The sequence below is a fragment of the Antechinus flavipes genome, chromosome 2 (genome assembly GCF_016432865.1).
Source record: "Antechinus flavipes isolate AdamAnt ecotype Samford, QLD, Australia chromosome 2, AdamAnt_v2, whole genome shotgun sequence".
Lineage (NCBI taxonomy): Eukaryota > Metazoa > Chordata > Mammalia > Dasyuromorphia > Dasyuridae > Antechinus > Antechinus flavipes.
Window position 1 is genome coordinate 499,153,120 of NC_067399.1, and position 25,844 is coordinate 499,178,963.

At 47.5% G+C, this 25,844-nt stretch overlaps 2 protein-coding genes across 9 annotated transcripts in view; one reads left to right on the forward strand and one right to left on the reverse strand.

Annotated features, from left to right (window-relative positions):
- Positions 1-7,004, forward strand: part of DNM1 (dynamin 1) — a 70,827-nt gene extending 63,823 nt beyond the window's left edge. For 2 of the 5 annotated variants that reach the window (XM_051980090.1, XM_051980089.1), the window contains exons 20-22: positions 472-713; positions 978-1,193; positions 6,380-7,004. In XM_051980090.1, the coding sequence (XP_051836050.1) occupies positions 472-713; positions 978-1,193; positions 6,380-6,440 (519 nt within the window). In that variant the 3' untranslated portion in view covers positions 6,441-7,004. Of the gene's footprint in view, positions 1-471; positions 714-977; positions 1,194-4,247; positions 4,284-5,651 lie in introns of all 5 variants that reach the window. The other 3 variants (XM_051980091.1, XM_051980087.1, XM_051980088.1) reach the window with 3 other exon arrangements.
- Positions 7,005-8,035: 1,031 nt separating this feature from the next.
- GOLGA2 (golgin A2) lies at positions 8,036-25,802 on the reverse strand. Of its 4 annotated transcripts, none has more exons than XM_051980094.1 (27): positions 25,660-25,802; positions 23,805-23,927; positions 23,114-23,194; positions 19,522-19,638; positions 19,159-19,202; positions 18,980-19,043; positions 17,872-17,931; positions 17,605-17,685; positions 16,743-16,781; positions 16,542-16,604; positions 16,373-16,466; positions 16,079-16,185; positions 15,596-15,654; positions 15,074-15,215; positions 13,917-14,006; positions 13,715-13,822; positions 13,489-13,576; positions 12,251-12,585; positions 11,684-11,797; positions 10,928-11,152; positions 10,773-10,848; positions 10,417-10,505; positions 9,996-10,202; positions 9,805-9,907; positions 9,474-9,580; positions 9,160-9,328; positions 8,036-9,056 (listed from the first exon to the last, which is right to left on the reverse strand). In XM_051980094.1, exons 1-27 carry the CDS (start codon positions 25,705-25,707, stop codon positions 8,830-8,832), a joined length of 3,060 nt encoding a protein of 1,019 aa, XP_051836054.1. In that variant the 5' UTR covers positions 25,708-25,802; the 3' UTR covers positions 8,036-8,829. The 4 variants fall into 4 exon arrangements, with proteins under 4 accessions (XP_051836054.1, XP_051836052.1, XP_051836055.1 ...); XM_051980092.1 differs by having other exon boundaries at positions 12,251-12,588; XM_051980095.1 differs by lacking the exon at positions 23,114-23,194 and having other exon boundaries at positions 12,251-12,588.
- Positions 25,803-25,844: the final 42 nt, after the last annotated feature.

Genomic DNA, 25,844 nt, shown 5'->3' on the forward strand with positions numbered 1-25,844 from the left:
TCTCTTCTTGTTCTGGAATCATAAGAGAAGGCCCTTAGACTACATGGCCAACTGATGTGCGAGTACCCGCCCATTTGTGCCCCATGCTCTGGACTCCCTGTCCCTTAGCAGTCAGTGTCCCGTGGGCCTAGGCCCGTGTTTCCATGGACGCTGTAGCTTCGCACAAATAGCTATTTCAGAATACTGTCCCTGGGTCTTCGAAAGCTGGTTTTTGTCTCTCCTGAGTTTCTCAGCTTTGTTCTGAAAGGACCAGGGTCGGCAAACTGCCGGCCCCTGACAAAAGTCTCGGTCCCGCCGCGGTCTCTGAGGCAGGATTTGACTTCAGGCCCCGGCTGCTGCAGGGAGGCCCTCTCCTCAAACAGACCAGGAAAGGCACCCGGGAGAGGGCCTGAGGGGCAGGGCCGGCACCGGGTCCGAGCAGCGGCCAGCCCCGCCCGGTCTCAGGCCCGTGGGGGCGCCTGTCGCTTTCAGACCAAGGACTTCATCCACTCGGAGCTGCTGGCCAACCTGTACTCGTGCGGGGATCAGAACACGCTGATGGAGGAGTCAGCCGAGCAGGCCCAGCGGAGGGATGAGATGCTGCGCATGTACCACGCCCTGAAAGAGGCCCTGGGCATCATCGGGGACATCAACACCACCACCATCAGCACGCCCATGCCCCCGCCCGTGGACGACTCCTGGCTGCAGGTGCAGAGTGTACCGGCCGGACGCAGGTACCAGGGGCGGGTCCGGCCGCCCCCTAACCCCGACCCACCCCGGGGCTGGAGGGAGGCGGGCTTTGGAGGCTCCCTGCTGGAGCCAGGGGCACAGGCTCACGCTGGACCCGGGACTGGGGTCGGGGAGGAGCAAGGGGGAGTGGGGAGTTGGGGGGGACGGCTGGCAAGCGGAGCCCCCACGGGCCAGTCCGAGGCGCGTTTGTTCCGGGAGTGCGGTCATTCACCTTCCTGCTCCTTCCTTCTCTCTGTGCGTCCCCGCAGGTCACCCACGTCCAGCCCCACCCCACAAAGGCGAGCCCCCGCCGTGCCCCCAGCCCGGCCCGGCTCCCGGGGCCCTGCTCCTGGGCCTCCGCCTGCTGGGTCCGCCCTGGGGGGAGCGCCCCCCGTGCCCTCCCGGCCGGGGGCTTCCCCTGATCCCTTCGGACCGCCCCCTCAGGTGCCGTCGAGGCCCAACCGCGCCCCCCCGGGGGTTCCCAGGTGAGCGGGGGAGGGAAACGTGCCTTGGGTCCCCACCTTTCTGAATTCGGGACAATGAGGGCAGAGTACCATTTGTGGGACTTTGCAGAGCTCTGCGGGGCAGTGATCCTGATGCACGGGGAGCCTTTTGCCCCCCGGGCAGCAGCTCCACCCCAGAGGACAGGGAAGGTTGGGCTTGCAGGTAAGCAGCTGGGTCTCTTTCCCTCCTTACCTTCAGAGTCTGAGGAAGGCAGGAGAGTTCTCCAGTGGCAGGAAGGAGGTGATCAGGAATCCTGGGTCCAGGTTGGGGAACAGAGATGTAGTTAGAGGAGGAAAGTTGCTGGCCTCCTGAGGACTCTCAATTTTCGATCTTCATTTTTAACCTCTAATAGAAGGGCCCAGAAGGAGGGGGAGGGGCGTTGCCTGCCTGGCAAGGGCTCAGTCAGGGCTGTTCTTTGCCTTCATCCAGCGGGGGCAACCTGAGGGCCACCGGGCCATGTGATAACTCAGTGGGCTGTGGTTCTGGGGTCTTGGGCGCATGGCACTTCCTTTCCTACCTCCACTCATTTCTGCACTCCTCCCTTTGCCCAGTTCTCTCTTTTCTCTGCAAGCTGATCTTCTCATTCCTTTCTCTCCTCCTGTCCCCCACTGCTCTTTACACCTTGGCACCTGGGTCCATCCCCATTCTTCAGTGGATGAGGGGGCCCCTGGGAGCCCTTAGGGCCGCCTTGTGCTTCCTTCCTTGCATCAGGGCTATCTTCATTCCAGCCCTCTGAGGCACCCTGAAAAGCTCCCACCTCCTCCCTGTGTATCGAATGGGTGACTTCAGTCCGAAGTCTGGCCTGCTGAGGGAATGCTTCCCCATCCCCTACCTGGAAGGAAGCCCCTCTCATTACTGACGCTTCCCCTCCCGCACCACCCTCCTCCCCTAGTGCCCTTGAGGCTTATCAGCTGTTCCCATGACCCTCTCTGTTCCAACCCCCGGCCTGCCTTTTGGGTCCCCTAGAGCAAAGGCCATGGCTGTGTGTGCAGTGGGGAAGGTATGTGGTGCTTGTGTGGGTGTGCACATGTGTGAGTGTATGAGAGGATGTCGAGAGTGTGTTTTCATATGGAGACCTGGGAAACAGGATGCTCGGCTTGTTCTCCTCCCGACAGGCCTCTGAGCATCCTGACAACTCCTTTTCCTTACCCCTACTCCAGCATGTCCTATACACAGGGAAAGAGGCTCCAAATCCTTTTACATCTCCCTATCTCAGACCTCTTTTTCCTAAGGCAGGCCCTTCCAAAATCGAACTGCAATCTGATTTCTTTTGGTTCTCTTCACTGTAAGGAACCAAAATTAGATCAGCATCGTTGAGCCATAGTTTGGAATGCTGGATGGAGAACAGTAGCTTGTCTGTGCCCCACCAGGAGCTCAGGAGCTAATAATTATTATTTAACAACAATAATAATTATTAGCTCATCTAGGCCAACCCCCTTATTTTATAGGTGAGGAAATTGAGACCAAGAGAGGTGAAGCCAGTGAGTGATGGAGATGAAATTCAAATACAGGTCTCCCGAAACCAAATCTAAATACTTTTCCTTCTGTTCTATGTAGCTTATTTGAAGTCAAGAGATGAGTCATTTTTTTTCTTTGGCCCCATGAAAACCAAGGACAGGTTGGATGAGACCGCCTATGGTCAGGAAGGGCTGCAGACCAGGCCTCAGGGCAGTGTTGTGGCCAGGTTGTTGTTTCCCTCATGTGCCAAGAGTGAATTGGATTTTGACCACAGCCCCTGCTCTCAAATAGCTCACCATGTGGCTTAAACATATCTAACAGAGAGAGGTCACTTAAGAGTATGGTCGGGACCAGAAGTACTATAGGAATTCAGAGAAAGGAGAGATTTGAGGCAGCTGAAGGAAAGTCTTCTAAGAGATAGGATGTGAAGTAGTAGTAGTAGGATTATGAGGGGAGAAAGAAGCGGGAGGATGGAACAAAGAGGAGTGGAAGACTAACTAGGGTAAGGTTATTAGAGCTTTGTCTTCACTAATTAAAGAGCAAGATTTAATTTTTAAAAATGGAAAAAAATTTAAAAGAAATTTAAAGGACACTGGCAGCCATATATAGGAGATATATTTCTTCTCCTGTTTACCCGCAGTGACCAGTCCTTCAGTAGTATAGAAAACCTTCAGTGTCCTGGAACCCACTTTCTGCCCCCTGGAAGCTGTACCTCTTTCTCCCTCCCCTCTCCCTAGTTTCTACCCCATTAGAAACCAGACCTTCAGCGTTCTAAGAACTTCATGCTGTGCTAGGGACAAGTTTCCTTCTGTATAAAACATCGCTAGTCAGGGCTCTGAGAATGAGGTTGGGGAAGCCCTGATTAGACAATGACACAGAGACAGAAAAAAGCAGGGAATGTGTGGGGGACCATGAAAAAACTAGCCTCTCCAGAGCAGAGGTGCCCGTGGGGAGGAGTGAGCATGGATTTACACTCCTTCAGGATCTGGAGCAGGTCTGTTTCCCATTGTCCTCTGGGAGGGTACACCCTTATACGGAGGGTGTGGGGCCATGCAGGTGTCTAGCCAGGTCTGACCACCCCAGAAAGGCCCCTTTCAGAAGCCTGAACCCGTAGCTTGGCAGCCTCTGGCCAGGGAGCCTGGAGCTGGACACGTTTGTGATGGGAGAATAGTTCCCCTGATTGCCCAGGAGGCGGCCCTGGGGAATAAAGTCGTGCTTCTGGGGAGCTCTGTAAGGGCTCCGGCCCGGGGCTGTGGCTTGGGCGCCGTCCCTCTGTGAGCACGCCTGTGGAGCGATTGCCCATGCTGTGTGTGCCGGGAGGGCTCGCTGCTTCGTTGTGGTGGGCCCGGAGTGGGCTCCTGCGGCTCTGCTGGGCGGGTGCATGTCCCGGGCCCCTGCTGCACGTGCAGGCCAGTGAGAGCGCAGGGAGGCTCCCGTGGGCGTCTGTGTGAGCATGCGGGCCTGGTGCATGTGTGTGCACGTGTGTTGGCGCGTGTGTCTCCCCCTGCCAACAGCCCGGCCTGGCCCCTCGCACTGATCAACGTGAACTGCCCTGTTGATTTCGTGTTGTCTTTCAGAATCACTATCAGTGACCCCTGAGGACACCCGCCACGGTAGGTGCTGGTCTCCCCAGCCTGCGCTGCATGACTCAGTGTGTCCCGCCCTCGGCCCCCCACTCTGGCCAGCTCCCCACCTCGGGAGGGGGCAGCCACAAAGGGCCGGGCTCCTATATCCTCCCTCCTCCAGCTCCAGATCTCCTCCTCTTTGTGCCCTCCTGGCCCTCTACGGGCGGCACCTCATCGCCTCTGACTCGCTCTCACCTTTCTCAGCTGTTTGCCCACTTTCTGGTCTCAAGCTCTGGTGCCATGCCTGGGGAAAGCAGGGCAGGCAGGTGCCCCCTTAGCTGAGGCAAGCGGAGGCCTCTGGGAAGCTGTAGAGGCGGCGTAAGCTCTGAGCTTAGGGACCCTCCTCAGGTCTTTCCGTGTCAGGGGCCAGTGTGGGAGAGTATGGCGGGGGCACCGTCCCAGTGGCTGAGAGGTTGTTGGAGGCTGGTTTGGGGGCAGCGTGATTCTTTGGGGCTTGGCTCTGAAATGGAGACTTACCTCTCCACCCTCATTTTAGTACAGTACAGTCCTTGGATCTAGAACAGCAAAGTGCCTGAAACCTGTGACCGGCCTGGCTCTAGAGCATTTCTAGCATGTACTCTTGGTTCTCACTGCATTAAGCATCGGAGCAGTGGCTCAGGAAGACAGCCATTCCTGGGGTGGTGGTGATTAAAAGGCCAGGAGGTTGATACAGACGCCTGACTAGCAACCCAGCTATCCCAGTGCCGTTGTCCTGCTTCCTTGGAGGCTGCCTCTGGGATTCACATTAATGTAATGATCACTTGGACAAACATGGCAGGGGTGAGAGCCATGGTGTGAATCACTATAGGCTCTGTGTCCCCTTGCTCAGGTTTACCCTCTTGTGGACAGCATGCTGGTCTGTTAGTTGTGCCAGCTGTATTCCCCAATCCCAGCCTTGACTCTGAACAAGATGATTATGTTGGAGACCCAAATATTCTCCCTAGCTGTCGCTAGTCTTATAGAGCTTCTCATGCCCTTAGTTCAGTACATTTGGGCTTATTGTATGTCTGTTGCTCCAACAGACGGGTATCTCTTCCGCCAGTGCTTAGCCGGGCACATGCTACCAAACCAAGGGCAGCTTTCTCCTCCCTTTGATGGTACTGTGTGTACCCCAGGGACAGATACATTTTTTCAGACTGCCACAGGACAGTCAGAACTCTGCCTGGGGATTACCAGCAGTAGCCTGAGCTTGTGAGCTCTGCCTAATGACCTGATTGGGGAATTTTCCTGGCTGCCTCCAGATGTCTCATCCCAGGCTTCTGGGCAGTGCCCAGCCTAAAACGGAACAGCTCAGAGTGCCAGTAACCTCTCCTACATACCTGTGCCCCACTGACTCTTAACTCTGCTTCTCCCCAGCAGGAAGGGCCCGGCCTCACCTACGCGACCTGCTGTCCCCCGACCGGCTGAGCCTCCCCTCTTAGACTTATAACCTTGAGGCCTGTAGGCCACTGGCACCCATTGCATGATCACACTAAGGGAGAAACCTTTAGGTTCTCTGACCCTACCAAGGAGGCTGTCATTGCCTGAGGCTGACAGATGCATCCTCGGCCACCTGCCCCTGGAGCCTCATCTTTAGACTTATCCCTCTTCGCCCAGTGTTTTCCAAGCTTTAAATCTCCACTTCCAGCCGGATGCTGGCTGGATGATAGACATTATGGAGCTGTTTTAAACAGGGATGGATTCTAGGAGCTCTGTGGGCTCCTTCAGGGCAAGCAGGGTTAGGTCTGGGCCTGTGGGGGTGTAGGAGGCAGAGCATGTGATTAGAGCTTCGGGTGTGGCACCTTGGGTGCAGTGAATGTGAGGTGGAGAGTGTATGTATGTGTGAGGAAATGTTGCTTTTTGGTGGGGAGGGTGGAATCCAACTAGCCTTCCCTCCCACATCCCTGCCAAAGCCCAGATTCTTTCATTCTGGGTGTCCCTTCCCCTCCATTCCAATGCTTCCTCTCCTTTCTCCTTTACAATCCAGTTCCCTTTCTGTACTACATAGTTGCTGCAAACGGTGGGGTGGGAAAAGGTTTGGTCACATCAATGATTTTTCTGCCTTATCAGTTTTCTTCCCCTCCTTTTCTCTCTTCAACTGCCAGCCGAGCGGGTCAGGCAAGTCCATCCCGTCCGGAGAGTCCTAGACCCCCCTTCGACCTATAACCTACTCCTCGGTGACACCCTGTCCCTAACCCTCTTACTGCTGTTCTGTGACTGATGGTGGCTACCCTCCCAAACTTCATGACTTGGTCTGTCATAGTTGTGAGCTGACATATATCCAGGTGTGACTAATGAAAACCTGTGCTCAAAAAATGCCCCTTCTGTGGTATCTCTCTCACCCAGAACTTCTATAAATATTTAGAAATACACACATACATATATATAATATATGTGTATATATAATATATATATGTATATGTATATACACATATATGTATATGTAAGAACACAGCCTTGCTCAGTTGGAAGTAAACCATCTGCTGTCCATGTGATTTTGTTGCCCAAGTAGAAGGGGATGTTGTTGCTCTGGATTCCCCACCCCCAAAGTGTTCCATCTGCCTGGATGTTTCTTGAGCCTCACTGTCTCACCTATGCCTGGGACAGCAGGGCATTCCCCCTTCTTGTGGATGTGTGGGTGCCGTACCAGTGACTACTACAATTCTGTCACTTCTATCTGTTGCGCTGTCTCCTGGCTGAGAATAAAACTCATTTCTGTATGACACCAAACTTGCCTTGGTTGAGCTGTTATGTCTTATCAACTAAGGGGATTGGGGGAGACTCAAGCACTGGCTCAAAGATGAAAAGGAAAAAGTAAGGTAGCACTAGGCGCTGACTTGGGAGAAGGACTGGGCTCTCATCCTGTCATCCAACATGTGTGAAGTGTTGTGCTCCAAAATAGCAGGTTCATCTGTCAAGGAATGAATGAGAAGTCCTTCCAACCGACTTGAAATCGAGTTCTTGACTCCAGGGCTTTTTTGAAGAATCGGGGACTAGCATGGTATAGCTGTAGAACCATAAAACAATGAATAGACAGATTTTGGCCTGGAGTCAAAAAGCTTGGGTTCTGGCTCTATCACTGACTCGTTGTGGAACTTGGACTTGAGGGTAAGTCACTTTTCCTACAAAATGATGAGAACTGGACTAGAAGATTTCTAAAGTCCCTTCTAACTCTACTATTTCCTAATTGAAGGCCTTTTCTTTCCAGAGGTTTTAAGCTAAGCCTTTGGCAAGGATGGACTCAGACTGGATGAAAGGCATATGTAATACAGTTATGAAAATGTAACCCAGGAAATTTTTTTTAAAGGTTTACAGAATGGAATGAATCCAGTAACAAAGGACAATTTCCCAAACTAAGGAAACAGAAATTTAGTTGCAACAATTAACTAAAATTTATTTTAAAATACAAATTTAAAGAATGATATGATATCCCACTTTTGGGGGGAAACATTAAGTTGTGCCTGAGGCACACACTGTATCCATGCCATCTATCTCAGAAAGTAGACATATTATGCCAGAATAACTTCTATCTGATGACTAGTACCCAGAAAAGAACCATCATAACAAAATAGTGGGTAAAGTTTAGGTGATAATAGGGCAAAGAGGAGAGCATCAGGATGCCTCATGTTACTTGAAGTGGATGGAATGAAAGGAACAGCTAAGTTCATATTAAGCATGATCCTGGGAATGACATGGTCAGCTAGAAGACCTAATGATAAACTAGTCTAGGAGAGACAGAGCAAGAAGACACAGAACTGACATCATTGGCTGAATTCATTTATTCCGAAAGAGAAAAGCAAAAGAAACAGGAGTCGAATCACCCAGGAACTAGAACCCCGTCACCTCTTCCTTTCCCTGTATTGTGCCACCAATAAATAGTTTCCCTATTCCCCCAAATAATTATTAGAACATTGCTCCATAGTAAACCTGTCCTGCTTCAACTCTATCATACAGGGTGGTAGCCTGCTCAGGGGTGTCTGCCCTCTGTTGGCCCACCCCCCCAGAATATACAAAATGTTACACAGATACAGTATGTACACTCAAGGGCCATAAAGCTTGCTCCCTTGCTCAATGGAGTCTCTGCCCGCTTTGCTGTCCCATCCCATTACCCACTGCAAGCCTTGCTCACCCTGATGCCCATCAAAAGTGCTGTCTATTGCCACTCCTAGATCCAAGATGAGATGCCAACTTGGATAAGTTTGTACTTTTTTGCCCCACACCCACCAAGTACTCCCAGCCACTCCCTGTCCCCCAGAGAGGTAAGCCAAGCCCCAGGCCTTCCAAACAAACTGCCTTTATTCAGCCACTTGCTCTCTGTTTTGGCTGGAACGAAATAAGACTCAGGCCTAGGTTAGGATAAACAGCCCTGTGGGGTGGGCATCAAGGGGCCTCACGCTAACCTGTGCACCTTCCCCACTCTAGATGCCAGGGATGGAGAAGGGGACCATCATTCCCTTGAATCCACCTAGCTATTCTAGAGTTGGAGATGAGGGGGACAAAAGGTTCTGCTGCCCTTGGGTTAGGGTCCAGTCCATTTCCTCCTACCACCCCACTGTTAGATCACCATGATCTTGACCTCATCATTCTCATCAGCTCGGTAGAAGAAAGGGATACAAGGGTTTTCTCCCAAGCCCCCTGCTCGATCCCTGGGGTTCTGGATCTCCCGCAACAACTGCATGATCTGTTGGGCTGTGGGATCATCTGGGCGAGGTTGGCTCAAGGGGGGCTCACTCACAGCAGACACAAGCTCTGTCTCATCTGCTAGGCTTACTTCCCGAAGGCCTGGAAGAGACAGGGTTTTAAGATATTTTGGCAGCTTATAATTCACGCCCCCATTGCTATTCTTTTCTTAAGCCCTGTAGCTGCTTTCCCATATTCTACTCACCCTCTTTGTCAGGAAGACTGAGATCCAGGTGGCTTTCAGGGATAGGGTTGGGGCTGCTCTCCCCAGCAGGCCCTGAAGGTGCCTGGGTGACAGCTAGGAACTTGTTGAACCACTCATTTCGCTCACCCACCAGCCGTAACACCAACTCCTGCAGTTCTAGAAGCTTCATCTGGCAACGAGAGGAGAAATTAAGCTACTGGGCTCCTCCTGGCTTGACTCCACTCCCTAATTTAAGTATGAAGGTGGACAAAGATGCTGAGAAAAAAGAGGGCAGCCTGGGGTCCTCCCTCCCCAGGAAGGCAGAGCCTGCTAACCTTCATCTCTTCTTTGTCCTGGGCCAGTCGGCTGATATATTCCTCTTTCTCCCGATGTCTCTCCTTTAGCACAGCTCTCTGGCTCTGGTATAGTGCAATGTATTCACCTGGAGTGGGGATGGGAGGTTATCAGAATCAGGTGAGACTTCAACACCCCAAGCTCCCTGATAAAGGACCATTTAGCTTGCTTATGTCATCACAACTCTCTGGCTTCCCTCTGTATCTATCTTCCCCATCAGTCATATCTGTCCCCACCATTGATACCTAATTTTATCCTTCCCCTACCCTCTCCCCATCCTTCTTTCACTCTGTTCCTAATGCCTCTCCTCACCAATAGTGTCTGTTTCTCCAGAGAGCTGGATGCACCGATGCTCCAGTTCCTCCACTCGTTCCTGAAGATCCACTTTCTCCTGCATCAGTTCTGTGAATCGGGCCTAGGGCCCCAAAAAGGGTCAGTTCCACATTGCAAAAACACCAAACTTGGCTTCCTAACTCTCCTCTCTGTACACCTTGAGACCTCACCTGCAACTTCTCCATAGCAGCCTGCAGTGCCTGGTGCACTTCCCTGGGCACATTGTCCCCACTCAGTGAGGAAGGGCTAGGCTGTGGCTGGGGCTGGGCCATCTCCTGTGCCAGATGCCGGCATCGTAGTCGCTGTTCCTTCAGTTGCTGCCACAGCCGATTCCTCTCTTCTTCCATACTTGATAAAGCTGAGTTCAAGAATGCTACCTGGGGCCAGAGAGGCAGGAGTGGAGAAGCTGGTGAAGAGTACCAGCATCGGCAGTTTTGAACAAGGGCAAAAAGGACTGTCAGAGTGGAGGAAAAGGCTATGGAGCAGATACCTTTTACAAGGAAAGCAGTCTGATGGGTTTGGGAATCTTAGATTGAAGAGTATAGAAAAACCTATTATAGAGCTGGTGAACAGGAAGAAAATCATGCTCACCATGGCCTCCCGACTTTCAAAGTCCTCAGGAATGCTTAATGCTGGTCGAGGAGCATCCTCCATTTCTTCTTCAACAACTAATTCATCTCCTGTTGGGGACATTCGGAGAGGCAGCCATGGTATAGTAGGAAAAGCATTTAATGCCAAACAGGATTCTAATCCTAGACCTAGCTACAAGATGGCTGTTATATCTTTGGACAGATTGTTTCACACTCGGTTCCAAGTTATTTATTTGTATGAGGGAACTATTCAAAGTAATCCCCAAAGTTTCTTCTAGTTCTATTGGTCAATCTATAGTTCTAGGAAATGTCCCCCTCCTTCTGCCATCTCCTAGAAGGAATGTAAATACCCCTCACCTTCCCTGGGTCCTGGCGTAAAGTGGAGCTGGGCCTGCAACTGCTGGTTTTCCTGATTAGCAGCCTCCAGGCGCTCCTGTGTGGGGGAAGGGATGATGTTAGCTTTTGAGTCCCCTACTCCCTGTCCCTTGGGGAGGGAATCAAAACCCTCTTACCTGTGTTTGTAGCAGTTCCTGGCGGGCCAAGTCAGCCGCTACCTTTCCTTGCACTTCCTCATGCTGCAGCCGATCCATAAGCTGGGTCTGCAGAAGGAACTGCTTGTGGAGTTCATCCTTCTCAGCAGCCAATTGCTGGTAGGCTGCCACATATTGCTGCAGGTGGCCCAGGTACTGATCCCGCTGCTCCTGGAGTCCCTGGGCTTCCTGGTTCTTCAACTCCATCTATGAAAGAGCACCACTGAGGTCCAGCACTCATTTAGCAGTGGGGGTAGGAGGCCTTGTCCACAGCTCTGTCCAGCCTGATCTTCACTCTCTCACCTTGTCTTGTATAGAGCCCTCCCACAGGATAGGCTTTTCTTTCACATTTTTAGAGCATAGAAAGATGCAACAATGGCTGAGCCAGCTTTCTAGAGATTGCCTTCACTACTTATTGCCTCCATGGTTTACCAGCCCTCCAGGAACTCAAATCTCGCTAATGAAATCTTTACTTTCTAGTCCCTCCCCACAGGGACCCCCTTTTCATCCAAATCATTGTGTCCCTCCCACAAGCTGGAATCAGATTCATTCAAACATATCTGACCGTCCTTTGTCTGCAACCAATACCTCTGTGTACCTACATAACTGGGAATGGTGCCTGGTTCTTATGTGTTTGCTTCTCTCTGTCCAGCTAGCCCCATCCTATTGGCCCCATATAATGCTCCACACATGCTTCCCAAAGGATGCTTATCAATTTCAGATGCTCCAAGGCATTACCGTCTCCTTAAGCTCCCCCAGCTTTTCCTGTAGCTGCCCCAGCTTCTTGGCAAGTTCCTTCTTGACGTGTTGCTCTGACTGCAGAGCACTTGTTACCTCCATATTCTCATTGGTCTGGAGAAATTAAAGGGATAAAGAAGCAATTACTAGGAATCAAGTACCAACTCAGTCCATAGAGGAAGGAACCATATACTGTGTACATTAGGGTCACTGAGGTTGGCATGAGAGTCTCTTGTCAGATTTGGCAACAGAAGAGTTTTGAAAATAAGTAAGGTTCATGGAAGAAAAGTTCCCACAGGATCTGAGAAATAAGGGGAGTTCATGTGTGGATAGGAGAGCAGACTAGGAGCCAGGAGATCTAAGATTTAATTCTGGCACTGTCACTTACTAGCTTTATGCTCAAGTGACTTTTACCTTCCAACTTTGGCTTTCTAAATAAAATGAAGTTGTTCAATTAGATTCAACTAGCTAAGATCCCTTCCAGAACTAGTATTCTTTAACTCTAAGATCTTAGTGTAGAAGGAAAAGTAGGCAGGAAAAGAGAGAGCAGATAGATGGCTCACGTACTAGTTTGACAAAGCCGTTCTGTAGCTCTGCCAGCTGCTCCTTCAGTTCCCGATTCTGGGTGAGGGCCCGACTGATGGTAGTGCGGTCACTCTGCATGCTTTCCAGGATTTGTTCCCGCTCGGCTGCTTGCTCCCCCCAGCGCTCAGCTGCACGTTCCAGTTCCAGCAACCTCTCTTCCTGCTCTCGGTTTAAACGGCTGAGGCCCTCATTGTCCTGTACCTGGGCCCGGAGCTGCCCTGCTAGGCCCTCAACCTCCTTCCGGAGTTGCTCTGCCTCTTCTTGCAATCTTAGCTCTGCCTCCGAGGGTCCACTTGGGGGCTCTGGAGCTGGGGGTACTGCTAGTTAAAGGAAGCATAAGAACTTCTAAAGAACTTCTAATTGCTCCCCATCTTCAGGCACATAAGACTTTCCTTCAGTCCCTTAGCCATCAGGTCCCATTCCTTACTGTTTGGGCTCTGACTACTATCAGAGAGCCTAGCATCCAAATGTCCCTATCCCTTGGGGACACATCACAAAGGACAAGGGCTTTGAGCAAAATCTGAGAGAAGCAGTAACTCTTAAAAGTACTTTAAAGAATCTTCTTAAAACTACTCTAAAACTCTAGTTTTTTTTCAAGTAAATTTTTACTTCTTATTTCATTTTATTTTTATTCTCATAGCCATATGAAGTAGGGTAAATGTTATCACCCCCATTTTATAAACAGAGAAACTGAGGCTTAGAGAGAAAAGGCTTGTCCAACATTATTCAGTCCATTGGTGAAAGGTCTTCTGATTCTTGGCTGAAGCCAGATAATTTGCCAAGTTAGAATATTTCTACCTAGCCAAGTTATTTAAGAGATTTTCTTAAAGTTCAAATCACAAACAGCCTGTAATAAGGCATTAATAACAAATACAAGATTTCTATCTTCAATCCTAAAGAGGGTTATGATTCTGAATAGAAATGTCTATGGGATTCCTGAGTGCAATACTGAGGGAGGGCTGGATGCTAGGCTTGTGGATTCTAGCTAGACCCCAAATTTCTAATCTCTTGACATTGAAGGGCTCCCTGCCTTGCTTTCCCATCCAAAACTCTTAGGGCACTGCTAAGTGCTGGCTACAAAAAGGGATGGGAGAACCCAAGGAGAACACAGCATCTGACTACCAGTGTTTTCAATGCTCCCTCCTAATGTTTTATTCACCCATTATTTCATGTGTTCCCGACCCTCACCACCCTCCCTTGCTTTCCTAGCCCCAGCCTACCAGACTGGCTCTTCAGTTCAGCCAAACTGGTCTCTAGCTCGTGCACCTGGTTCACACTGTATTCCTTCTCTTCCCCCAGAATCCGCACCTGCCCACAACATAGTAAGAACAGATGATGAAGGGAAGGATAAGGACATGAAGTTTTACTTCTCCCAATCTTCACCTTCCCATCAATCCCAAGCTGTTCCCTTCTTGCAAAGTCCTCAGATTATTTGGAAGTGCCAACCTGTTCTGAAAGTTGCTGTACCCGCTGTTGCCAGATGGTGCCCTCCTCCTTTAGCTTCTCTGCATACTGGTCCCTCTCTGCCTGGAGCTGCTGCAATGATTCCAACAGCTGGAAGAAAGGAAGGAAAATAAGTTGAAGGGGGATGGCCATGGGTAATGCTAATCATCTAGGAATTAACCTTTTTCATCTCTGTCCTGCTCACCTGGCCCACATGGGTCTCCAGTTGCATTCGCTCCTCTAGGGCCTGTTGCAGCTGTTGGTTACTATCAGGAGCACCCGACTGACTGGAGAACTGGATAAAGAGAAATCAGAGAGGGTCAGAGCCAGGGCCACTGTTGAGATGAAAGGTCAGTTAGTGAAACCCCGCTTTACAACCTCTAAGTCAGATGGAACAGAGATCCAATTTAGAGCTGACAAAACAATGGGGGAATAACCTGCCCAAGCTGCAAAGTTAGTCAATGGCAGAGTAGGAACCACATCTAGACAGTGGCCCATATGAGAGAGAGGGAGAGAGAGAAAGAGAGAAAGAGAGTGTTTTCAGACTCTGAGCTAGATGAATCAACTATGTGACAAGGCAAGCACAAAAATGCTCATATGAACTTGGGTTGCATTGACAGAAGCAGCGTCCACAAAGAGGGAGTATAAGACCCATTACACTTGGCCAGCATATAGTTTATTACATCCAGTTCTGGGCACCACATTCTAGGAATGGCACTAACTAGACCAGGGATTCTTCTCTTTACATTACAAACTCCTGAAGCAAAAATCCCTAGACCTCTTCTCAAAATAAGGTTGTTAAAATGTGTAAAAGGAAATACATAGAATTACAAAAGAAATACAGAAATGTATAATTAAGAACTTCTGAACTAGAGAATATCAAAAGGAGGGCCACAAAGGGACTTGAAAACATGTCACAGAAGGATTTGTTTAAAGACCTAGGGATATTTAACCTGGAAAAAAGAAACTGAGAGGGGACATGATAGCTGTCTTTGGCTTCATTAACTTGGTCTCAGAGGCCAAGATAAGGAGCAGTGAGTCAAAGATAATGGGCAGCAGATTATAGCTCAATATAAGCAAAACACTCAACAATAAGAGTAATAAAAATAAATGGAATGGGCTATGTCAGGAACAGGTGAGTTTTTGAGGAATAAGTGGAGGCTTTTTAAATGTCATTGAAACTTATTAGTAACACAGCAGAAGAGATTCCTATTCAGGTATGAACTAAATGACCTTTAGCACCTGTGATCTCTAGCTTCTCTCTATTGTCTGCTGCTCAAAACCCAGGCCCATCTCAGAATTCTGGAGCTGGACAAATGGCCGAGAGGCTTGGGTTCCGTGAAATGCCTTCCCTTTTGTTACCTGTTGCAACATCAGCTCTGTCATCTCCAATTTCTTATGCAGCTCCTCCACCTCCATCTGTGTAGCTGCCTTCTCTGCCACCAGCACCCGGAGCTTCTCTTCTAGCTCTGAGTATTGCTGCTTCAGCTCCTCACTGCTCTTGCTGGGACAGGCATCGGTGTGGGATAAAGATAGGAGATATTAGAGAGGAGTATCAGGGGGACCAATGAGAAACACAGCACCTTCCACAACCTCTCCAAAGACTTAAGAGAATCTGAAAGCTTGAAGAGATTATTATCATGTATTCCTTTATTTCACAAATTAGCAAATTTAGGCCCAGAGAGAGACAGGAGCTGAAGTAATTTATTAAGTTCATGCTAGAACTAGAGTAGGACTCCTAAGCCTAGAGCAATTTGGAAAACAAGTTTTTTGATTCTAACAAGGTTTCAGTCAGTCTTCCCCATAAGAACTCACCCTAATCCATAACCCCTACCCACTTCTGGACTGAGATCCCCTAATCTTTTTGATCTGCTACCCACTAACCTGTGCTTATATAATTCCAGTTTGAGAGCATCCCGTTCTTTAGTTAACTCCTTGTTATACTGCAAGAAGAGTAAAAATAGTCACACAACAGCAAAGAGCAATACACTCAGGAAATGCTATTTATTCATGCTGATAATAAAACTTTATATTAAAAAGTACTTAATATTTCCCAGAACATTTTCATACCTACGATCTCACTGGAACCTTTTAATAACCCAGTAATGCAAATGGGGTCAGATATTATACCCATTTTATAGTCTCCGAAATTAAGTGGCTTTCCCATGGTCCTAAAGATAGGCAGTGCTCTAGCTGAGAATTGCATCTCAGTTGATTGATACCTAAACCTAGTGCTTTTTCCAAAATAACACAACACATATTGCCTACTCATCCAAGGACCTATTTCTAATAAGTTACACAGCATGAACATGAGACTCACACCACTATGAAGGAGTAAGAATAGGAGTTACTGTGAGGTGAGCTCACCCTATCAGTTTGCTTCTGTTGTGTGGACACTGAAGAAAGTGTCCGCTCCAACTCCCCAACACGTTGCCGAGAGGACTGCAGGCGACTGGCCAACTCTTCTGACTCCCCTAAAATGAAATGGGGTAGGAATAAGAGCAAGGTTCCTATTCCAAGAATGTAAGATAAGAAAAATACATGAGCAAGGGTACAGGATGGGACTACAGAATGGAGAAGGATGGCAGAATCAAGGAATTGCATTATCAAGATAAGGGCCCTTTAGGATAGCATTTAGTGGGGACAATAACTCTCTTCTACCTGATTTCTGGCGAGCAGCCTGCTGTGTGTGGGCTAGAGCTGTTTGTAGATCTGTCTTCTCTGACACAAGAATCCCAATGGTCTGGATATGAACCTTTAAAAAGAACAGAAGAATAAGAGGAGAATTTCTATGGGATAGCAGGAAATTTACTTTATTACATTCACTTACCTGTAGCTGTTCCCTTAGGGCTCCCTGTTCCTTGGCAAATTTCTGCTCAAATTCTTTCTTCTCCTGTGAAAGAAAGGAGATGTTAACAGTAATATAAATGTGTTATCAAAGGAAATCCCCATCATAGGGGGCAGATGGCAAGTCTGCCAAGCTGCAACAAGTTCTAATCTAAGGCACCTGTACAAAGTGCTGTCATTTTACCTTCTCCAATTGATCCAGGGCCTCCTGGTTCTGCTGTTTCTGTGGGAAGAGCAAAAACAAGGTGTTGTTCTCCTAAGAAGTGTCTAGTGTATCCATACTCTCCCAGCCACTGGACAGAGGGAGAGAGAGAGAGAAAAAAGGCTGATGGGGGAAAAAAAGTTTCCCAGGGCCTAGAGAGACCTATACTGGACTCTTCATTTTTTCTTAAAAATTCTCTGGGGTTTTCCAAGGGATTACTGAATATACCTAGGAGGCCAGCCTGTATACAGCAGATTGTCCATTATAGAGGACAACCATAGCCACCTCAGAAAAGCAAGCCCAGATATACAAGCCTTAGAAGAGGAACTGAAAGAAAATTATAGAATCATAAAACTAGAATTGAAAGGGACTTTAGATAATCGAGTCTAGACCCCTCCTATTTTTTAAAATTATTTTTTAATTAACTGTCAAAAAACACATATTTCAAATACGTAACAAAAGTGTACTCCTCACTTTATAGAGATGAAAACGTAAACACAGAGGGGTGCATGAAACCATGCAGAGACCAATTTTCAATCAAGTGCTCTTTCCACTATATCCTAAATGCCTTTCAGAAAAAGTGGGGGAAAGGCAGGTGGTAGGAGGGTCTAAGGAGTAACTTGGGGAGAAATGTTAAGAGAGTAGCAGACAGAAACAGCCATGCTACATGCTTAATGCCTCAGAAATCATCTTTTTGGAACTTTAATTGCTGCCACCCCCAAATTCAAAATCCTTTCCTAGTTCCAGTAATGGCTGAGATCTCGTTCTAAGGCCCCTAAAGAAGACTGGAGACTTAGATCAAGATGAGACAAGTTATGACCAAGTTACCATGCTGGGATCTTACCAATTCCTCTATCTTGCTACCGAGCTGTTTGTTTGTTAGATTGCTGGAATCCAGGGCTACTGCTAGCTCTTGATACCGACTCTGAGGCGCATGCAGAGAAGAGGAAGAAACAAAGGAAGGATTGGGATAGAAGTGAAGAGAATAATTATTAGAATGGGGAATGGTTAAGACAGTTTTATAGGATACAACATATTCTACTTATTCACTATGGCTAAGATTGAGAATCTGATCTTTAGCCTAGCCCACCAAAAGCCCTGAGCTACTTACCTCCAGGTCCTTCATGCTGGTAGAAGACACTGGGCCCTCCCCATTGATATAGGATGTGGACTGGAAGAAAGAATTTCAGTTGGGATTTTCTTGACCTCATTTCCTATATCCTCCAATTTCATTTTTTTCTTTTCAGACACAGACACACACAGACAGTCAGACAGACAGATAGACACACACAGACACACAGACACACACAGACACACACACACACACACACACACACCCTTTCATTAATTAGCTTGATCCCTTTTCTCTTTAATCCATCAGCCTCTTTCTTCTGGCCCACATATTCTTTACCCAACTAATCCTACTAATCCATTTTCCCTACACTAATCCATTCAGGATTCCAATGTTAAAACTGAAAGAGAACTAACTTGGAGATCCTCTAATTCAGAGGTTCTTAGCCTGGAGTCCATAAACTTATTTATAAAAAAATTCTGATAGCTGTATTTCAATATAATTAGTTTCATTTGTAATCCTATGATTTTATTTTGTACACCTAAAAATATTATTGAGAAGGGATCCAGTTTTTACCAGACTGCCAAAGGGGTCCATGACACAAAAAAAGGTTGAGTCCCTGCTCTAGTCCAACTTCTTCATTACACAAAGGGAAAATGAGATCCAGGAAGATGACATTAATTAACCAAGGTCACACAACTATTACTAATAGCTAGCATTTACACAGTATTTTTTTTTTTAAAAGGTTTGCAAGTACTTTACATATGTTTACAGAATTTATTTGAGGCTCCCAATAACCCTGGAAGGCAGAGGCTATTATTGTCTCTATTTTATAGAGGAGGAAATTGACACTGAGAAAAATTAAATGACTTGATCAGCGTCACACAGTTGGTACATTTGATCCTGGACTTGAATTTATGTCTTTCTCATTCCAAGTCCAAATATTTTATGCATTGGGCAGCCTAGCTTCCAATAAGAAACAGAATAAAAATGGAACTCAGTTTCCCTGACTCCCTACACAATATTCTACATCATAAATATTAATCACTTTTACTGTATTCTCTTTAGTCCTGCCCTAAACTTCCCAGATCAGACTATCCTTCCCTTTGTGTCCCCATATGCCACCCTACCTCAATCCCCATGCTACCTGGGAAACGAGACCATTGAGTTGTTCTGAGATCTGCCGTAGAGTTTCAGTAGAAGACAGAGATCTGGAAGACATGCAAAAATGAGGTTCAATACAATTGGGTAGAAAAAGGACACAGAGACTAAGATGACTTAGACCCCTAGGCCTCTTGGGAAGACATGTGCCCTTGATACACTCACTTGCTTTCATCCATAGAACTTGGACCGTTTTCAATATCACAATTCTGTTGGGAAGGAAATAAAAAAGGTGAGGTCACAAATTTGGTATAATTACCACTCAGAGACAAAATGGGCCCTGCTAATTCTAACATCCCCTCCTTCCTATTCCAGGGCAGCCAAATGTGATAGAAAGCCACAGACTTGGTCTCACCCCAGTCGTAGGTTCACTTAAGCCAAAGGAGTAGATCCCTTAACTCTGGGAACCAAGCTACCCAGGAAAAGGGAAGAAGGGAGAATCCCAAAGGAATATATGTATCAGACAGTTATAATCCTGTCAGGGACAAAGTTGCAATGATGAACAACTGGGATGGTAAGAACACAAACCTGAGGCGAGGCCATGCTAGTGGGGCAGGGGGGACTGGTACGGGGGGAATGGGCACTGCCAAAGGGCACGGTGACATCTGCAGGCAGCAGGGCAGGAGCAGCACTGTCTCTGGATGCCTGTTACAGAACAAAGCAAGGGGGTTACAGGGACATGCAGGGAAGGAGGTCACTGGCAGATCTCTGGATAAAGATGGAATGTGTGGTGAGGGAGGTGGTGAAGGGGAAAAAATGAAGAGATGTTTTTCTGCTAGGGAAATAACCCTCACAGTCAAAGTAATAGCTGCATTCCAGAATTTGGACTGAGTGTCCATTCTATCTTCAGGTCCCTCCACAGGGATGTGTGAGAAAAGGTCAGAGTTCTGAGCAGGGATGGTACAATCACTTTTACACAGGAAAGATGGTAGTAAAAGACTCCAACTTCTGTAACCGGTACATTGTTAGAGAGAGAGGACAGAACGTAGCCAAAGGAAAGAGATTACTGTCTAAGAGATTACTGTCTAAGAAATCTAGTTTACTTTCAGAAATGACCCTGGCTCCCTCTGGATCCCTCTCTCTGCTGCCTATCTAGTAGTGAATTTAGGGACACTCAAACAGATGCAATCATGCTTGGCAGACCTACTTCCTATATACCCTCAGCCCCATTTCTGGGATCAATGGATCCAGTTCTCCTCAAAGATAAATTATCTAACTAGAGTACTGAGAACAAACTGCAACTATATCTCCATCATCACCCAAACCTCTCCTCTCCAGGAAGATCCCTTTGGTCAAACAGCCATTCCAGGAGCAAGACAGCAATGGCTATCAAAGACCATTTTCTAGACTTCTAGCATCTTAGAGATTTCAATCCTTCCCTCTTTGAGGCAGTAAATCCAGAACACTATTATAGTTGGAGATCTGGTATTCTGTAAAATAAGGTATAATCCACTTGCCTTCCCTTACTGGCTCTGCCTAATAACCCTTACTCCAAGCCTCAACTTATGAAAGAGATTCAACTCCAGATAAAGCCCAAATTACTCATAATTTATATTAGGAATCCAAGGGACACCCATCTTCTTGGAAGCTCACTGGGAGAAGAGAACAAGATTTTCTTTATCCTAACTAAGCAAGTCCAGTTTTGGATAGAAGTGGGAGATACGGAAAATGCATCTGTCTGAGGAAACTTCAGCATGATGAGGAAAGGAAAGGCATTTTTCTGTGGGAAAAATGGAAGTGCTCCTTTAAATATGCTATGATCATTGCCCATTGGGCCCAGTTTTGCCCTGCCATTTTCTAAGATTTTGGTCATTGATTAACAAAGATGTAATGCTATTCATTTTATAAGTAAGGAAAATGAGTTCCAGAAATGCTACAGTTAAGGACCTAAGCCAAAGTACAGGGGCAAGTAGTAATTGGCAACACTGGGATTCAAACCCAGCACCTCACTCTAAATCCTGTGCTTTTTTCACTGTACCAATAAGTTGCCCTATTATCTGTAAAGGATGGTTTAAAATACCTATTTTTCCATTTGTTCTCTTCCCCACCCAAAATGTTTTCCCCTACCAATGCTTTAATTTCCAGAAATTTTACAATTTTATCTAGGACCACCCCGATTTGCTACTTTTGGAAATAAAGGGCAAAGGAAATGAAAAGGAAACTGCTAAGAGGAAGAGAGAGTCAAAAGGAAATCCAAATTGGGTGTTCTGGTATGTCCAAGTGATTTCATAAAGCCTTTCAATCTCAAGGTACTTTTGATTATACCTCTATTAAACATATATTCTATTTTGTGTTGCAGTCACTTGTGTATAAGGTTAATCTCCCCTCCAAGTCTATCAGTTCCATGAGGGGAGAGTCATGTTTTATTTGGTTTTTATCTAGTTCATTGCTTCATACCATATCTTAAGAAAGGTATTTAATACATTTTAAACGAATTCCCAAAAGGAAGGAGAGAGAGATGGCCAAGAAAGGAAACCAAGTATCCAGTCATAGAACAAACCTTAGTAATGAAATAGTCCAGCCACCTTCATGATCCATATTAAGACAGAGAGTAAGGTGCCTTGCTTGAGGTCTCACAACTCCTTAATGGCAGAATTGAGTTTCTTTCACACACACACACACACACACACACACACACACACACACACACACACACACATCTCAGTGGTCTTTCTTCTAACACCACATTGTCTCTTGCTCAAGTAGACAAGATAGTGCACTTCACTTCTCCCTATCTGGCTAATCATGTGTGAGAAGGTCTGAAAAACTAAAATACCAAGTATTTCTTTCTTCCTCATCAAAGCCAACAGTTGACCTTCTCCATCCTTTTACCCATGACCATCAGAAACAAGATCTGGCCCAAGTTCAATCTCACTTCTCAGGTCTGGCAATCATTTCTTGTGCATGCTGCTGCAGAAAGAAGTGCCAATATCATTTCCTGATGTGGATCACCTGCCAGTTGGTTTGGCAGAAGAAATCCAACATTCAGAAGGTGGGAACCACCACCTGTCCACCTTCCAACTTCACCTGTAGGGAACAGACTGGAACCAGAACTGGCAATCTCCTCCCTCTCCTGCCCCCCCTCTCCCCCCAATCAATGGCTTGGTCTAACTTCCTGCCCAATCCTTGAGGAATCCTGCCAACTGGTATCCCAAGTACAGCTGGTAGCACTCATCAAGGCTAAGTAGGCAGTTTTTTCAATTCCACTGAGGCATCCACTCCGCTGCAATTTGGGCTGCAATCCAAAGGGTGCTGTTCTCTGGAATCCCCTGACAATTTAGACTCAGGCAGCCATTTGCCCAGGCTTCTTTCACTCCTCTGATCACTTTCTTTAATTTCCCTCCTCTTCTGCAAGTAGCAAGAAGCACACTGTCTCATATCAAAGCTCTCTACCCACTCCTACATTTTTACACCTCAGTATCTCACCCTGCCCACCCAACAAGGCTCTTTTTCCTATGCTTCTTGACCATTTCTTTATGGGAAGACTTTTTAAGGCACCTCAAAGAGACTCCCCATTTAAAATAATCCTCTACCTGGAAGCACTAAAACCATCTCAGATAGATAACCATCTAGTTCTTTTTTTTAATCTAGTCTATTCCTATAAGTGCTCTGGAGCAGTTTGGAGTAGTATAAATACCTAATAGCCTGTTTCACTATCACACCTTCCTTACAGAAAAGATAGTCCCTTCTAAGATCTAACATGAATCTCTCCAGTTACAATATAAATCCACCTTTTATTTCCTTATCCCAAATCATTACTTCTCAAAAATCCAAAATTTCATCCCACCTTAGTTGGACAGAAGGTCTAAGGACAAACCCAGGGTATTTTTTACATTTTGTATAGTGGCCAACTGAACAGAAATTTTTAAAAGAAGTCTCTCCTGGCTCTACCATTAGCTACAGAATATATTTCATTTCCTTCTAAATAACAAAGGGATGGGAGAGGGAGGAAATCACAACCAACCAAGTAGGTGAACGTGAAGGAGTGATCAGGCCGCCATGGATTAATGACAGCAACAGAAAAATCAAGCAGGAGGTCATCCCCCAACCCAGAGAAGTCTTAGGGGCATGCAGAGCTGGGCAAGCAAGCCAGTGAGAGGGGACCTCGGCACTGTCTCACCTTCCGCTTGTCCAATGGGGGTAGCGCTACCCCATTGGAACGGTTAAGGTCGGACACCAGCACCTTCAGAATGTCCTGAATCTATAAGAGGCGAAAAGGGAGAAACAAAAAGGGAGGAAGAGAGAAAGAGAGGTGGCTTAGAGGGAGGAGAAGGAGTTGGGAAGGGTGAAAGGGATGGGTCTGAGGAAATGGGGATGAGGATGGGGACTGAAGGTAGCTAGAGTGAGGACCCAATCCATAGACAGGGGTTGGGGATAGCCTTCGTAACATTTACTTTTAGCCTTGTCATTTTATTAATACAATTCAGAAGAACTAGCGAGAAGTTCACAGAATTACAAAAACCTAAAACAACAAAGCCAGAAGTCATGTCTAAAATTATCTAGTACATCTCTTTTACTTCCTTTAAACTTAGGTTTAAAGGAGTGAAGTGACTTGCACAGATCTTACAGTAAGTAGCAGAAAAGGGACAAGAAACTAGCTCTCTTTGACTTCCAATTTCCAGGTCTATTATATTTCTTCACTCCCACCATGACTTTGTTAGTATCTCTTAGAGGAAAGGGTAGTTTGGTACTCTTAATTTGTAAAGTTTCTTCTGGGGATGGGAGAAAACTATCAGCTGAGTCAGGTCACAAATTCAAATAACACTCCCTTTCTCCATTATTCCAAGGGAGTACTTCTAGTTAAGACTCACATCCTCAGGAGAGTGTCGGCCACCTGATGGAGGAGTCTCGGGGTTACTGCCATCTTTTGTTTTCCTTTTCTTCTTGGCTCCTGCTGGGGCACTGGGACTGGTCTTCTGTTGATACTCCTTCAACTGCAGGAAGGAAAAGGTTAAGGTTGGAAAGAGTACGGGATCATGATTCAAGTTCTTGGCAACTACTTCCCCAGGAGAGTACAATTTTACAAAAAGCTGGGCTCAAGAAGAAAGCATATTACGGCTGAGAGATCAAATAGCTAAGTTTGGATTCCAACTTTGCCCAAAGGCTATCTAGGTGCTGAGAAATGATTCACAGCTCGGATGCTCAGTTTCTTTAATAAGTCATACTTCCATGGTGCTTTAAGATTTACAAAGCCTGTTCCTCAGAACTAGTTGGTAAAAGAAGGGGAAATGATTTGCCCAGATAATTGTGAGAAACTGGACTCAATCTCAAGTGTCCTAGCTCTAATACTTTTGCCACCCCTTAAAAATAACTTCTCTGACAACCGTAATAGCATTCCTCCCATTTTAAGTCCTCTCCATTCCCTGGCTAGATAAGTATATTTTATCCCAGAGGGGAATGAATGAAGAGTGTGTGGTAGAAAAGTTTGAAGAAAAAAATCATGGACCTTTCAAAAGAGTTGCAATCTGGGCAGAAACAATCCTCTCATTCACTTTTCAAGCATGTTTTGAATCTTTGAGAGCATAAATCAAGGAAGTGGATAAATTTAAGAGATTACTGTTCATCATTATCATCTTCGGTGTTAGGTCTCAAAATGTGATGCAGTCATTCCAGTTCTTTTGGGCTTCCTCTGAAAGTGTGTTTCAAAGACAATTTTCCCAGAGGTAGTAATTTTAAAAATCCTGTACGTTTTCCCAGGCCAGAAGGTTATAATGACAACTTGGAAAGGGGGATGGTTACCTAATCTCATTCCAAATTCTCCCCATGAGTTACTCAGAGGAAAAAAATTATCTACTCCCCTCCCATAATATTACCCCTACATGTGTGGGTCCTTCCACACATCCCTTCCAGCCCCCACCATCCTTAACTCTGGACCCCCAGATCTGGATCTGAGGCAAAGGGAATCCCCTTCCCTCTTCCCCTCCCCTGCTAATGGAGGACAGGAAGAGTGTAGAACAGGCTGGAAGAGGTTTGGAAAGGGCCCGGAGGAAGTCCAGGACAGCGTCGGAATCCCACAGAGCGGGTGGGGCAGGCCTAACAGCTGGCTTGCCCAAGCCTTCACCTTGGGGCCCTTCTGGGGTATCCGAGTTTGGGGGAGTGGGGGTGGGGGGCTCCACGAGCGGCGACACAAGGAGGGGGGCATCTCCCTCCAGGCACCAGCTAGGGGAGCGGGGGGGGGGGGGGAGTGTAAGGCCTTTCCGGGAGGCCAACAGCTGGGCCTGACGTCACGAGCCTGAGCCCGGGCCCGGGGAGAGGGTGTCACGGGCCCAAAGTCACCAAGGGGGCGACGGGAGAGGGGCGTGGGGCGTCAGGATTTTGAGGAAGTCCGGGGGGAGGGGGGGGGAGTTCGAGGCGCGGGACCTATGAGGTTCAAGAACGGAGACTTGCGAGACTGAAGTCGAGGACCCTGAGGGAATTAAGGAGAAGGAAGGGGGGGGGGGGGGGGGGGAGGGGGAGGGGAGGACGGGGTGCGCTTCAAAGACAGGCGAAGGAAACCTGAGGAGGATGAGGAGAACGATCTGAAGGGATCCGGAAGGGGATCTGTGAGGATCTGAGAGAACCAGGGAGAGGCTGGATCGGGGAGGGGGTCTGTCAGGGTCCAGGCGGCGGGGAAGGAAGGGGCGGGGCCGAGCCCGCGAGTGTAGGGGCCGCCTCAAGAGCGTTTACCTTCTTTTTGGCCGCGGCCAATTTGCTCTGCCGGGTCTCGTCCGCCATCCCGAGCCGGGGAGGGGGAAGGCGGGGGGGGCCACATCACCGTGATCCCGGCAACCACCGCGGCATTCCATCCAGCAGCCACCGCGCCGCTCCCGCTCCTCCCATAGGGAGGGTAAAGGGCGGGGTCGGACAGCGTC

What these genes read in the sequence shown, in the direction of transcription:
- GOLGA2 (XM_051980092.1), bottom strand. Translation starts at nt 25,707, where the DNA reads ATGGCGGACGAGACCCGGCAGAGCAAATTGGCCGCGGCCAAAAAGAAG. An exon ending in CTAGCATGGCCTCGCCTCAG is followed by an intron (nt 19,203 to 19,521) that starts GTTTGTGTTCTT and finishes CCTTCCCAACAG; the next exon opens with AATTGTGATATTGAAAACGG. An exon ending in TGGAGAAACAGACACTATTG is followed by an intron (nt 9,581 to 9,804) that starts GTGAGGAGAGGC and finishes TCCCCACTCCAG; the next exon opens with GTGAATACATTGCACTATAC.